The sequence below is a fragment of the Ictalurus punctatus genome, chromosome 15, assembly GCF_001660625.3.
Source record: "Ictalurus punctatus breed USDA103 chromosome 15, Coco_2.0, whole genome shotgun sequence".
Lineage (NCBI taxonomy): Eukaryota > Metazoa > Chordata > Actinopteri > Siluriformes > Ictaluridae > Ictalurus > Ictalurus punctatus.
Window position 1 is genome coordinate 6,931,546 of NC_030430.2, and position 15,585 is coordinate 6,947,130.

At 37.8% G+C, this 15,585-nt stretch overlaps 1 protein-coding gene across 1 annotated transcript; it reads left to right on the forward strand.

Moving 5' to 3' along the window:
* Positions 1 to 6,043: 6,043 nt before the first annotated feature.
* On the forward strand, positions 6,044 to 12,389 carry LOC108275601 (protein-glutamine gamma-glutamyltransferase K). The gene is made up of 14 exons (XM_017486506.3): positions 6,044 to 6,150; positions 6,409 to 6,512; positions 6,693 to 6,884; positions 6,985 to 7,221; positions 7,324 to 7,442; positions 7,788 to 7,895; positions 8,471 to 8,648; positions 8,841 to 8,979; positions 9,191 to 9,383; positions 9,931 to 10,084; positions 10,336 to 10,620; positions 10,730 to 10,890; positions 11,292 to 11,425; positions 11,709 to 12,389. Exons 2-14 carry the CDS (start codon positions 6,410 to 6,412, stop codon positions 11,851 to 11,853), a joined length of 2,148 nt encoding a protein of 715 aa, XP_017341995.2. The 5' UTR covers positions 6,044 to 6,150; position 6,409; the 3' UTR covers positions 11,854 to 12,389.
* The last annotated feature ends 3,196 nt before the right edge of the window (positions 12,390 to 15,585 follow it).

The following is a 15,585-nucleotide window of genomic DNA, read 5'->3' on the forward strand; positions in this document are numbered from 1 at the left end:
TAAATATTAAACCATTATTTTATGATTTAATTATACTAAAACAATTATTGTTATGGTGAACCGTGTTGGGAAAAAAATGCAAAAAAATTACTTTTTTCTGGTTCTTTATAAATTCAAATGTTTCAAATATTCTTTTTTTATTGTTTGTTTGTTTATTTTGTAGCTTACTGAGATTTTTATTTTTATTTTTAATTATTATTATTATTATTATTATTATTTTGAATTACACCGCTCGTAACCTTTGTCAGGTTACAGCCTGAGCTAAGGGTCACAGATAAAGTAAGAAAAAAAAAAGATATTTACTGTTAAGGCTTGTGCCTTATTGTATTTTTGCTTTTGTGTAACATGTTTTGGACATACCGTGCAAACTGAACAGTTAATATCCGAGTTAAAGTAAGTTTAAAGCAATACAGCAGAAGTTGCATTCAGATTGTATTCAGATTCGATTTTCTCAGACGTTATATACAGTGAGGGAAAAAAGTATTTGATCCCCTGCTGATTTTGTACGTTTGCCCACTGACAAAGAAATGATCAGTCTATAATTTTAATGGTAGATTTATTTGAACAGTGAGAGACAGAATAACAACAAGAAAATCCAGAAAACGCATGTCAAAAATTTTATAAATTGATTTGCATTTTAATGAGGGAAATAAGTATTTGACCCCTCTGCAAAACATGACTTAGTACTTGGTGGCAAAACCCTGTGATTGCCTTGTTGTCAATCACAGAGGTCAGACGTTTCTTGTAGTTGGCCACCAGGTTTGCACACATCTCAGGAGGGATTTTGTCCCACTCCTCTTTGCAGATCTTCTCCAAGTCATTAAGGTTTCGAGGCTGACGTTTGGCAACTCGAACCTTCAGCTCCCTCCACAGATTTTCTATGGGATTAAGGTCTGGAGACTGGCTAGGCCACTCCAGGACCTTAATGTGCTTCTTCTTGAGCCACTCCTTTGTTGCCTTGGCCGTGTGTTTTGGGTCATTGTCATGCTGGAATACCCATCCACGACCCATTTTCAATGCCCTGGCTGAGGGAAGGAGGTTCTCACCCATGATTTGACGGTACATGGCCCTGTCCATCATCCTTTTGATGCGGTGAAGTTGTCCTGTCCCCTTAGCAGAAAAACACCCCCAAAGCATAATGTTTCCACCTCCATGTTTGACGGTGGGGATGGTGTTCCAGGGGTCATAGGCAGCATTCCTCCTCCTCCAAACACGGCAAGTTGAGTTGATGCCAAAGAGCTCCATTTTGGTCTCATCTGACCACAACACTTTCACCCAGTTGTCCTCTGAATCATTCAGATGTTCATTGGCAAACTTCAGACGGGCATGTATATGTGCTTTCTTGAGCAGGGGGACCTTGCGGGTGCTGCAGCATTTCAGTCCTTTACGGCGTAGTGTGTTACCAATGGTTTTCTTGGTGACTATGGTCCCAGCTGCCTTGAGATCATTGACAAGATCCTCCCGTGTAGTTCTGGGCTGATTCCTCACTGTTCTCATGATCATTGCAACTCCACGAAGTGAGATCTTGCATGGAGCCCCAGGCCGAGGGAGATTGACAGTTCTTTTGTGTTTCTTCCATTTGCGAATAATCGCACCAACTGTTGTCACCCTCTCACCAAGCTGCTTGGCACCAAGCTGTCTTGTAGCCCATTCCAGACTTGTGTAGGTCTACAATCTTGTCCCTGACATCATTGGAGAGCTCTTTGGTCTTGGCCATGGTGGAGAGTTTGGAATCTGATTGATTGATTGCTTTTGTGGACAGGTGTCTTTTATACAGGTTACAAGCTGAGATTAGGAGCACTCCCTTTAAGAGTGTGCTCCTAATCTCAGCTCGTTACCTGTATAAAAGACACCTGGGAGCCAGAAATCTTTCTGATTGAGAGAGGGCCAAATACTTATTTCCCTCATTAAAATGCAAATTAATTTATAACATTTTTGACATGCGTTTTTCTGGATTTTCTTGTTGTTATTCTGTCTCTCACTGTTCAAATAAATCTACCATTAAAATTATAGAATGATCATTTCTTTGTCAGTGGGCAAACGTACAAAATCAGCAGGGGATCAAATACTTCTTTCCCTCACTGTATCATGTTCCCTGCATGTTTTTGCGACATGTAGCATGCTTCTCTGGCTTTTATCGCATGACATATTTTCTGAACATATTTAAAATTTTTCAGTCAAAGCCAAATGAACAGAACTGATCGTAAGGGGTGTCACGATGCTGTTTGTTATCACTATATACACACTATTCGCTTGAAAGACTTATAAAAGAAACCATCGGTGTGTGTAACTCAAGGTGCGTTCATACATACAGCAATTCTATCGCTACAAGTCACCAGTCGCTGTACTATGAAGTCGCCGGTAGGCGTTCCTACTACTGATTGCCATAGTAACATGGGTGGTGCAAGTAGCATTGCACTTTTAACAAAAAACAGTTTTCTTGCTGCTACAATGATGCATTCGGGAGGGAGGGCAATCTTATATAAAATTCACCTGTGTATATATGCATCATATTCTACAGGATGAAGGAGAAGCGCTGTGTGCTCTTTGCCATTGCCATCGTGGCCATTTTTGTTCTTAGCTAAGCTTATGGCCTTAGCACGGTTAATGCAAAATAATAATAATAATCGCTTACTATCTCAGTAAGCGACAAGCGACCCAATATATATATATAGCTATCTTTATATATATATATATATATATATATATATATATATATATATATATATATATATATATATATGCACTAAAATACATTACATTTCAGTGCATTTTAGTTGCAATATGGCTCAAATTCAGTAGCAAGTTAATGTATCAAATATATGTATCAGTACACCAAAGAGTTTATTATTATTATTATATATATATGTATAAATGTATATATATATATATATATATATATATATATATATATATATATATATATATATATATATATATATATAAGTAGAATACAATTACAATATGTAATACATTTATAATACACTTCAAGTGTAATGCAGTTATGATACTTAAATCTACTTGAGTGCAAATTCAGTTGTATGGGGGAAAAAAAGCACTCTAAAGTACAACTAAATGCATTTAAGATTTATTTAACTATAACTCAATTACAGTTTAAATACACTCGTCATACGTTGTTCCGAAATAACACATTTAGTATATGTTAAAGTATGTATTACGTGTTTAAAAGCGTGTACGTGTTTACATGTTAAAAGCGTGTACTTTTTATACTAAGTACACTTTTTAAAAGTATACTTAAATGCACTTTTGTTCAGTATGCTTCTCTGCCTTCTATCACTGCTGATCAAAATAATGAACAAAAGAATTATGATGACATTACGTACTTTTCCTGCAGTCAGTTTCTGCCGTGCAAACACACATAACACGTTAAAATGCATTGTATAAATCTTTTTAAAAACCAATGCTGCCGAATTTAGGAAAGGCTTATGTCGAAGCAGGTAAGGTGACATTAGAGGTTATAGGCGCATGGATCAAGATTACTACTGTAATTCATTTTTTAATAGTGTTAATATTCTTATATTGCAGGTTTTTTATTGTTCTTACAGCTCGTTCGTGACAGTGTGAGTAAGTTGTACAATGTACACACAATGCTTTATATCACTGTTATAAATGTAAATTTGATTACAAACTTTAGTTTTACATTCTAAAAGCATTCATTTGGCTGACATATGGACTTCATAAACAAGTAAAGTCAATGCCTTGATCCTACATGATAGTCTATACATAGTACATACATTAAAAAAAAAAAGAAAAAAGAAAAGCAAACATCGATGAGACATGTGGATTGTATGTCATTATATGATATGAGTGGAATGTCTCACCAGTTATCTAGAAATCAGACATATTTGACATTTTTCAGTCAACGCCAAATGAACATAACTGATAGCGGCACCAAGATACTTTTTGTTGTCACTGGGACGTTTGATCACTGAAAACACGCGAAAATAAGTTTAAAGCAATACTGTCACGAAGGAGACCTCAGAGAGTCCATAGAGATGGGTGCACGTGCAGAACATCATCACAACATGCGTTCATCCAAAGCCCTCTTCAGTTCACATGCATCCAACACGAGTACAGTTAAAAAGTCTCATTTACCAACGAACATCGCTGCAAACGACCATGCAAAACAATTTAGTGCAACTGAAATTTCACCAATTCAAGTAGCTTTCTGCAAAAAAAAAAAAAAACTCTAGAAATTGCATCGCAAATTTTTAACAAAGCCTCAGCAAAATCAAGCTATTTTGGCAATCGCAAAAGAAAACCTCTGTGGAATCCTGTACGGGCTGATAAGTAATGAGTAAGATTTTAAAATCTATTCTGTATTTGATTGGTAAAAAGCGAAGTGCATCCAAGACTGGAGTCATTTCACAACCGGTCTACGTTGTGAAATATCTCTTAACTGATAAAAACAAGTTTGGACTACTTTATTCATATGCAAATCTAGTGTCTGAATGCACCCAGTTCTTGACAGCTACGATAGAATCTAAAACAATGTCAAGATTATTATTGATATCATTTTGTTTAATGAGAATTAAAACTGCGTGATATCTGCATCAAAATGATAAGAAATACATTTCAAATCTTGAATCAATTCACCCCAGGGAAGCATGTACAGAAAAAACTGAACCAGGCCAAGAATAGATCCTTGTCTAAACCAAACTTTTGTATAGAAAATGAAGACAGACGTTCTTCACTTGTAACAGAAAACCTGTTACATGCATGATATCCCATCGCTTTTCCTAAAGTGAGTTAAAAGAATGGCATGCTTGATCATATCAAAAGCAGAGCTAAGATCTCATAATAATAATAACGAGAGCGTTCTCCTGCACCAGCCTCAACAAGATATCGTCTGTTACCTTGAGTAATGCGGTTTCTGTACTGTTTAAATCACGAAAACCTGACTGACATGTATCATTCAACATATTTCATGCCAATGCATCTGTAGCAACACAGATTTCTCAAGAACTTTCGAGATGAAGGAAAGTTTTGAAATCTGTGAACTATACAAACAAAATACCATGATGGTGAACCATGTTCTTAAATACAGTTACAAGAATACACGTGATTAATTACCCTCCACCCCTGCGAATGTATTTCACAATTAAGCCCAGAGCTTTCAGTTGCACGTACATCAATATATGAAAGAAATTCATCAAAGTTGCTGCTTGAGATAATAATGGCTAGAACAGAAGAGGTGAAGCTTTTAGTTGACAAGCTAGGTTACTTAAGGCATTGAATATGAAAATACTGAAATATCATATTGGACAGACATCTTAAGTGTTAAACCATTAAACCATCAAAGAGATTTGGTTACATGGATTATCCAGCTCTGGATGCTGTTTTTGATTCAATTCAATTCAATTCAATTTTATTTGTATGGCGCTTTTAGCAATGCACATTGTCTCAAAGCAGCTTTACAGAAATATATAAACACAGGATAGAGATTTAAAGTGTGTGAATTTCTCCCTATTAAGCGAACCGGTGGTGACGGTGATGAGGAATAACTCCCTAAGATGATATGAGGAAGAAACCTTGAGAGAACCAGTCTCAGAAGGGATCCCGTCCTCATCTGGGTAACAACGGATAGTGTGAAAGTAAAAGAAAGTTCATTATGGTTTTTATATAAAGTCTGTTTTGTTGAACTAGTCCACTGTTCACTGAAGGAGACCTGATGTCTTGATGTATTTGATCAATACATTCTCACAGCGGTGTGGTTAGGAGATGCAATGCCATATTAATAAGCGATAAACATAAAATCTATTCACAAGGGTGAGTATAATGAGTGTGGGTTTGGAAGAATATTTCATATAAAGGTTACTGCAAGAAAAAGAAATATAAACAACTAGGTCATGTAGATAATGGAGTAATTGTAAGACATTCTTGTTGTGTTCTGTTAAAAAAAAAACCCACTCAGTTTGAGACACCTAAATGTGAGGGGACATATAAAGAGTTAAAGGGTGTGTCTGTAAATATGAAAGTATGTATGTGTGCGTGTGCGTGTGCGTGTGTGTGTGTGTGTGTGTGTGTGTATATATATAGGTATCATCTGCAGTGAAAGATACCTACTTCTACTGCGATCTCCTGCAGTAAACAAGCTGAAATTCTGTCAGACCCAAAGACTACAATCAGGTACGAGTGACTCTTTACACATGCTTTGTAAACATTGTTAATTAAATTCAAGTCAAATTTAAGTACACGAGGGGAAGAAAAAAAACTCAGTAAAACTTTATATCTCAAGCTCTCTATTCTACCAGAGACCTAATGATGGACCTTTATAGTAGCGTTTGACGAAAGTGCTTGTCAAATTAATAAATGTAGATCATTGTATAATATATTGCTTATATAATATATGTTGCTTTGAGTTTCTTTTTTCTTTGCCTTCCCTAGCATGAGTAGACAAAGTGCTTATTGCTGTGCTGGTCGCTTCCCAGAAAGGTTCTGCAATGTGGAAGAGGTGTTCTGTAATGTGTTACCCCCAGGGGTCTTTCCTGGTAAGCACCATAGAACTGCTTTGACCACCATGCATTATGGGAGATTATATGTAATTTGAAAACTTATGCTAATATTCAAATTAATATCTCTCTCTCTCTCTCTCTCTCTCTCTCTCTCTCTCTCTCTCTCTCTCTCTCTCTCTCTCTTTCTCTCTCTCTCTCTCTCTCTCTCTCTCTCAGATGGTCAGTTATCAGTGCTCTCCGTAGAACTTCTTAAGTCCAAAACAGGTCAAAACCGTCTGGAACATCACACGGACCGCTACCAAAGTGATGACCTCATTGTCCGTCGAGGGCAGAGCTTTCAGATATGGATCGAGCTCTCACGAGCTTTCAACCCCAAATCTGACCATCTGCAGCTCCTGCTTAAACAAGGTCAGTTTTTATTAGTTAACAATTAATACTATCTTGATGACTAGCTCATGGACATTATGGATAATACACATCCATGTTTTTGTGTGTGTGTGTTTTACAGGCTCTGTGCACAGGTCAAGAGACATTGTAGTGACTGTCCCTCTAGTTAACGAGTTTCAGGGCAATTGCTGGCAGGCCAAGATTATCGAACAGAACAACAGGAAGATAAAACTGTCTGTCATCTCCCCACCGACTGCTCCAATTGGTCAATATGAGCTCAGTGTGATAACAGGAGCCAGCACGTTCAGTTCCAAGCCTGAAAACTATATCTATCTGCTGTTTAACCCCTGGTGTGAAGGTAAAGCATGGGCAGAAATATGATAAAAGCAATCTGTGAATTTCACTTGAATTCAATGATCCTAAGGAAACAGCTCTATTTCTCACTCTCTGTCACTTTCAGATGACCCAGTGTTTATGGATAACAAGGACGAGAGGAACGAGTATGTTCTGAACGATGTGGGGATTATCTACCACGGGACGGAAAATCAGATTGGATTCAGGACGTGGAACTTTGGACAGGTATTGTACATGTCGTACCTTTCAGCTGTCCTTACCTCCAAAATGACTCCAAAAGTTCTTTTGGTACAATTTATTTATTTTTTGGTACGTATTCAGACGGTTATGATGCTGTAGCAGGGCAAGGCAAACACAAAATGATGTGAATGGTTTTGGCTGAGCTGTACATTCCCTCACATGCAATTTGAGAGATTCTGTGATAAAGGCAGGATAATGTTGACTCAGCAGTTCTTATTGTACGCTAACTTAAAGGACCAATACATGTTACTTGTAATTCATAAAAAATATCATATATATTATATGCATATGCCTATGTTGGAGTGTAACAGTGCATTATCCTCTATGTAGTTTGCTGATGGGATTCTGGCAGCATGTCTGTTCATATTACGGAAGGGTCAAGCCCCTGCTTCTGGTTGGGGAGACCCCATTACCATCAGCAGAGTTGTGTCAGCCATGGTGAGTGCCTTCCACAGCAAAATATTAACGCATTAGTGTATAAATAAACTTTAATAATAAAAATTTATAATGGCACATAGTAGGCCTGTGCTGTGTGATGGTTAGCGGAGTTACCACAGTACCAGCCTCCAGCAACGGAAAAGAAAACTTGTTTGCCAGTTTCAAAAAAAAAAACGTTGTTCAATTATTGATTTATTTCCTGCAAATCATACCGTGACACGAATATTCCCACATATAATCAAGTTTTTAAACATTTATAATTGTCGTTAGTATGACATTTATTGTACCTAGCCTAGAAGAGATAGAGTTCTATACTTAGGAGAGTGTGCACCTTAATAATGATCAAAAACATGGTGACATGGTCTAATGCATAACGCTACATACTGTATTTATATCGCTCATGTAGTCTGTGCACATGTCTAAACACTCAAGTTGAAAAATAACCTTGCTGTGTCAAATATTTACAATAGAGGTCAGCTTGAATTTGGTGAAGAATGGAACAGTATCAATCCTGAAGTGTGTATGATTGGACAGGATGGAATTGATGCTTAACAGCACTGATTTCTCACTGCCAGGTCAACACTAATGATGATCAAGGTGTGTTAACTGGTAAATGGTCAGGTGACTATGCGGACGGCGTTGTTCCAACGACATGGAGCGGCAGTGTGCACATTCTGAAGCAGTACCACAAGAGTGGAGGCGTGCCTGTCAAATATGGGCAGTGCTGGGTCTTCTCAGGGGTCACCACTACAAGTAAGGGTTCACCATATAATGTTTTTTTTTTATATTGAAAGTTGTTCCTTAGTATAGTTTTTTTTATATATATATAGTTATGGACTCTTTAATTGTGTCTTCTTTCTCTCTCTAACTGTATTTGTCTCCCTATATCCCTGTCTGTCTCGTTCTGTCTCACTGTCTGTCTGTCTGTACATTTCGCCATCCCAGTTCTCAGGTGTTTAGGCATTCCAACTCGCAGTGTCACAAACTTCAGCTCCGCACACGACACGGACAATTCCTTGACCACTGACGTGTATTGCGATGAGAATCTGCGAGAGATTGAGAATCTCAGCAAGGATTCTATTTGGTACAAACAATCCCGATCTGATTTCCCACATTTTACATTGTTATGTGCAGAACTTGTAGCCGTGGCTCTTCGTGTAGTGAAACTTTGACATGCTCGACAATATTTAGTTCTGAAAACACACTAAACAGACTAGCACTTAACAGCATGGGAATGTTTCTGATCTCTCTCTCTCTCTCTCTCTCTCTCTCTCTCTCTCTCTCTCTGTCTGCAGGAATTTTCACGTGTGGAATGAATGCTGGATGGCCCGGCCTGATCTGCCACCCGGCATGGGCGGCTGGCAGGCTGTGGATGCCACGCCTCAAGAGACAAGCCAGGGACTGTACTGCTGTGGCCCTGCACCCGTAGCAGCCATTCGTGAAGGACTGGTCTATCTCAAATATGATGCACCCTTTGTCTTTGCTGAAGTAAGGACACATCTTTTAAAAATTAATTTGCCCTTCTGGTGGAACCCTGAAATGTTGAAACGTGTAGAACACAGCAATAAAATGCTTCACAATCCGAAGGTTTCCAAGTGGAAAACCCTTTCTGGAAGCAACAGTACAGTAAGAATCCTTAAATATCAAAAGAACCCTAAAAGAACACTAATAGTACCCTTTTTTTCTTATGAACTGTATAATGAAGGGAGGGGTGGTGGTGGTGGTGGGGGGGGGGGTTATTATTACACCAGTACTTACCAATAACTACTCAGTTATTGGTAAGTACTGGTGTACAAAATACCAAGAGAGTACTATGTCAAATCACTGGAAGGGCCACGGTGTTAAGATAAAAATAATTACAATAATTTGGACACACTCACGCTCTTTATGTTTATTTAAGGCTTGTAGCTTCCAAAAAGAGTTCTGTCTGGACAGCAAAACATTTCTGTTGTAGGGTTCACCCTAGAGGAATGCTTAAGGGTCCTAAACATTCTGAAATCAACAGTAATCGTTGACTGTATTCATGTGTTTGTAGGTGAACAGTGACAGGATCTTCTGGCAGAGACAAGCTAACGGCACCTTTGCTCCGATCTTCTGTGAGAAGAGCACAGTGGGTCACTGCATCAGCACCAAGGCAGTCGGCTCTGACCGCAGGGAGGACATCACACACCTCTACAAATACCCAGAAGGTAAAAACACTCGACACACACCTTCTCCTGCGTCTTCTTATTCACTAATGTGTGTGTATATATATATATATATATATATATATATATATATATATATATATATATATATATGTATGTATATATATATATATATATATATATATATATATATATATATATATATATATATATATATATATATATATATATATATATATTTCTTCCAATTTTTAAAACATGTTCTTATTTCCTGCTTTCCACCTCATCTTTAGGATCTAAAGAGGAGAGAATCGCCGTGGAAACTGCTTGCCGCTACGGCTCCAAACCCAACACCTACTCCTGTCCTGTTGAGAATGACGTCACATTAAACATTGCCCTGAATGAGGAGGAACCTCAGCTAGGTCAAGATGCTCATCTGTCCATCACTGTGAAGAACAGCAGCTCTAAGAAGCGCAGTATCGTCCTCTACTGCCAGGTGGCGGTCATGTACTACACTGGAGTGCGGAAGGGCACTGTGTTGAAAAAGGAAATATCTGTGGATGTCCAACCCCGTGAAGGTGGGAGACTACTCAGAGCTAGTCTACTTACAACCTAGTGTTTTCATGAACAGCTTTACTGTTGTAGCCTTGGCATAGATTAAGTGTCTCTCTCTTTTTTCTGCTATAGTTAAGGCACTTAATTTGACCCTGCCTTATAACCAGTACAAGGACCAGATTGTGGACCAGGCGGCACTGATGCTCACCGTGACTGGACAAGTCAGTGAGACCAAGCAGGTTCTGGCCACCAGATTCAACTTCCGCCTGAGGACGCCTGACCTCATCATCACCGTAAGTCCTCGAGTGACTCCCATTTGAAGTTTTCTACTTATGGCCTTCACTTACTTAGCATGACTTGTACTACGCTGGAATGTGTCTGTCTGTCGTTAGGATTTAAACACGTCTCCATTCGGGTGTTATTTTTTTTTAATTACGCCGCTTGTCTCAGAAGATCCAAATCAGTCCCTGTGAATGTACAGCTGCACTACTGCCAGAGCTGCTTCTACAGAAAATGAAGCCCTAGGAGTGCGCCACATGTTGTTTCTTTTTCCCGTTCCATTCATTCCATGCTTATTTTATATATAGGTTTGCTATTTATTATGCGTGAACTGGGAGTTCCTGTTTTGTACGAAGCGATTTTCTGGCCCACAGACGAATTCTAACATTGTCACATGTGCAATTCTGCTTTACAGCCTGTAGGAGATGCCGTAGTGGGGAGAGAGATGACTGCTAAGATCACATTTAAGAATCCACTACAGTGTGTCCTGAGGAACGCTGCTTTGCATATCGAGGGCTTGGGCTTGCTGTCCTCAGAAGTGATCAAAATGTAAACTCTGCATTTGCTTATTATTTAGCTAACTTTAGAGTTTTTTTTTTAAATCCAATGAACAGTCATTTCACTAAACCAATTTCTAAAAAAAAAAAAAGACTGATTACAAAATATAATTCACAATGTTCAGAGGCTCCTTTAGGTTATTATGTTTATGGCTAAGCTTGGCAAATTATACTTCTGACGAAATGTAATCATTTACTTCAGTTTCGCAGTTTGTTTCGAAGCTTTCATGCACACGCTGTTCAAACTGACCTTTCAATCCTTCCTTCTCACCTAGTGACGTGGAGAGTCTGGCAGTCATTGCTCTGAAGGTGAAGTTCACGCCCTTCTTATCCGGTCAGCGCAAGCTTGTCGCGTCTCTGGACTGTCAGCAGCTCAGACAGGTTCACGGTGTTGCTGACATCCTCGTCAAGCCGAAGTGAAATACTTGAAAAACCGAAGTGATAAATGATACGAATGGTATTTGGGTTCTGATCACTAATCACTGCTTGCTGATAACTAACGGGTTACTGCATTTTAAAGCAAGGAAGCATTAAAGTTCAAATTTGAGCCTTTTTTCCCTCTAAATATGATTTTCACTAAATGAGAGGTCCTTATTATATGGTAGTTTATATGTGGGGAGAGATTTTGCTGTCTGGGAAAAACATACAGACATAGACATATATATGTATATGTATATGTATATACTACTCTCATAATAACTTTACTACTGTAACATCAGCCTCTTTTTCTTACAGTAGTATCTTTTTGAAGCTGTATATCACGGGGAAAGAACGGGAACTATGGAAGTCAGTTATAATTCAGGTTGGGAATGCAAGAAGTAATTCAAGTTGACATTAAAAAAAATTAATTCCACTATGAAACCATCTTGATTCCTGGTTTGTAGTTTTTCTTTGTATGTTTTTGTTTTTTAAAAATAATGAATTCATTTCTTTTTAAATAAATCCTTACCAACGCATAGGCTGTGTAATATCAATTTCAGTATGTACACGTTTGTTAGTATTTTATATCTGATTCTAAAATCGAACCATTAAACATTAGAGGAAGAGGATGTCGTTTGAGAGTCTGAGTAAAAAGCATTGAGAATCGAAGGTTTTTACACAGATTCAAACAACTAGGCTAAAACATTACTGTAGGTACATAAATAGAAAACGCATTTGAAAACACCTGACTGTGGGACAAATTCCGTATAACTGGCAAGCTGTAAATTATGCCCTGTTATATTTTTTGTGGTGATGGCAGCAAACTTTTGGAGAACGCATTTGAACACTTTATTGGAGCGCAATCGCGTCACATCCATAATATATTTGCCTATATTTGTACACGTATAGGGTTCCCAGGCACATCATGGATGAAACTTCTGTATTAAATCAGCAAGGTGAATTTCCGACTTGAATGAATGCTGCTATGGTTTCTGTACAGCAGCAGATGTCACTGTGCTCTTGGTTTTCAATGAGACTAAGCTTTGGCTCAGTTACTGGAACAATCAGGAAGAAGCATCAAAAGTTTCACAAGGCTTCATCCGCTAATCACTAAACACATTGAACAAAGCTACATAAAATCTAGCAACCATAACCAGACTAGGATACCAATAGCTAACAATGTAGGAACTAAGCAGGAATGAATGAGTAGTTCATTATTAACACTTTTGCCATATAATTCTACAGCTCATAGCTAACTGCAGGAACTATGCAAGAACTAAGCAGAAATTAATGAGAACTTTGTACAACACACTCATGCTCATCAGGTTTATTTAAGGTTTGTAGCTTCCAAAAAAAGTTCTATCTAGACAGCAAAACATTTCTGTTGTAGAGTAGAACCCTGGAGGAACCCTGTTCCTTGTACAAAGGGTACCCTGTACCCTAGAGGAACCCTGTACCCTGTTATACTCGTTGCGGTGATGGCAGCAACACTTTTACAATACAGTTCGACAGCTCGTAGCTAACTGCAGGAACTATACAGGAACTAAGCAGGAATGATTAAGTAGTTCTTTATTAATACTTTTCTTATTTTGATTCACCACCAAGGAGTTCAGTATTAACAAAGCAGTAATTACTGAATAATGCACTGTTTGCTGATTTTACATAACACACAGTGGTGAATTTTTTAACAAAGAAAATCACGTTTAGTGTTTTATAAAGCGGCTTGGAGTGATGAATGTATGATCACTATAAATCGGAACAACGACAATAAATGTGTGGTTGAGCCGCATGTAATAAAGGAAACAACAAAATTTATTCTCAATCTAAAGCATTTTGATGGCACAGTGTTCCCAGTGTTCCCAATGTTCACCACGACCCTGACCGGGACAAAGTACACATTAAAGATGAATAATTGAATTCCAGTGTAGCACGCCACGTGCACGATCTCCCAGAGTCTGCTGGGTTTTTGAGCAACATTTAAGTGTTGTTAACACATTTGGATGTAACAGACTTTTTTAACTACGCTTCAAGCAAGTTACCATACAGATGTGATTTGGTGGTTATAGAACATCTGTGAACACTTTCTTGGATTTAGTTTTGGAAAAGAATCAGAGCTTATACAGTATATAAGTGTTTTCTTTTACCACACACATGGGTTCTGTATTTCTGATGGCTCAGAGTTATCATAAGAACAGAAAAAATGGAAAGAATGTAAATAACTAATTGTCCTCGCTGTTTAGACAAAATGTTCTTTTAATAAGGTTACACCTGGTATTTGTGACACTGTTATGACCAGACACCAGGGAAAAACAGAAGGAGTGAATAGGTGTGTGTAAACGCAATGAGGAAAGTCATTCATACTGTAATTGCTGCATAGCAGTGAGATCACAGACAAAAAGAAAACACTCCATAGTTTGTTTCTTCTCAGACAAAGTGTCATGTTTCTGGCATGTTTCTGTAACTTTTAGTGCATGACTTTCCCTTTTTCACCTTCAGACGTCAATGAAACTGAACATAATCACAAGTACTTCACCCAAGCTTTGTTTCTATGGCAACCAGCTGCACTTCCCACCACACTCTTAGCAAACATATTTCAGTCATGACATCACTCCATTTTTTTTTTTTTTTGCACTGGGATCTTTATTTGAAATGTACCTACACAGGCCATATTTAGAGATATACAACTTTAATAAAGCGATACTGGAGTTTTTTAAAATTATTATTATTATAAATGCAAAGTTCATTACCAATTCAGCTTCACAGCATTACCATCATTCAGCCTGACAGATGAACTTCTCTAATAAGTGACATCGTACTAGCAAGAATTTTCCTTTGAAATGGACCAGCAGCATTTCAGTATTACATGTTTTTTAAAAACCAGGAAGAGTAATTACAGTTTGCAAAAGGTATAGGAGGACATTCTTAGAAGATATTTCAAGAATGTGCTGTTAAGAAATACAAAGTAGTTCCAACACAAGGACAGATCTATATACAGTATATATACAAATTCTAACAGTTTCAAATAGTTAAGCTGTATAAACTAAGCAGGAATCAATGAGGACATTGTTCAAGACACTCACTCTCGTCGGGTTTATTTAAGGTTCGTAGCTTCCAAGAAGAGTTCTGTCTGGACAGCAAAACATTTCTGTTGTAGGGTTCACCCTAGAGGAACCCTGTTCCCTGTTCAAAGAGTACTCTGTACCCTAGAGGAACCCTGTACTCTGTTATACTCTTTGCGGTGATGGCAGCAACACCTTTACAATACAGTTTGAAAGCTCATAGCTAACTGCAGGAACTATGCAGGAATGAATAAGTAGTTCTTTATTAATACTGTTCTTACTTCGATTAACTACTAAGGAGTTCAGTATTAACGAACAGTAATTACTGAACAGTGCACTGTCTGCTCATTTTACATATCATACAGTAGGTGAATTTTTTTTTTTTTTAACAAAAAACAGTTAAAAAATTAATAAAACCTCACAGGTAAGTGTGTTGTAGGTAAGAATGATCATTCTACAGTATATTTACATATAATATTTAGTTTTTGGTACTGATTAAAAATCACGAGTTAAAAATGTTCACTTCCCAAATTTAATTTAAATAATTTCTCAGCATTTGGACACTTGTACTAATTAGTGGCACTACATATCATGTCCATGATGTCACATTTTTATTTCATTGACCTCATTCACTCATTGCAAAACGTGTTCGATTACCAAGCACTTGCTGACG

Excerpts from the sequence above, each read along its gene's own strand:
- LOC108275601 (XM_017486506.3), top strand. The coding sequence starts at position 6,410 with ATGAGTAGACAAAGTGCTTATTGCTGTGCTGGTCGCTTCCCAGAAAGG. Across the intron at positions 7,222-7,323 it reads GTTTAACCCCTGGTGTGAAG|ATGACCCAGTGTTTATGGAT; the intron begins GTAAAGCATGGG and ends TGTCACTTTCAG. Across the intron at positions 9,384-9,930 it reads CACCCTTTGTCTTTGCTGAA|GTGAACAGTGACAGGATCTT; the intron begins GTAAGGACACAT and ends ATGTGTTTGTAG.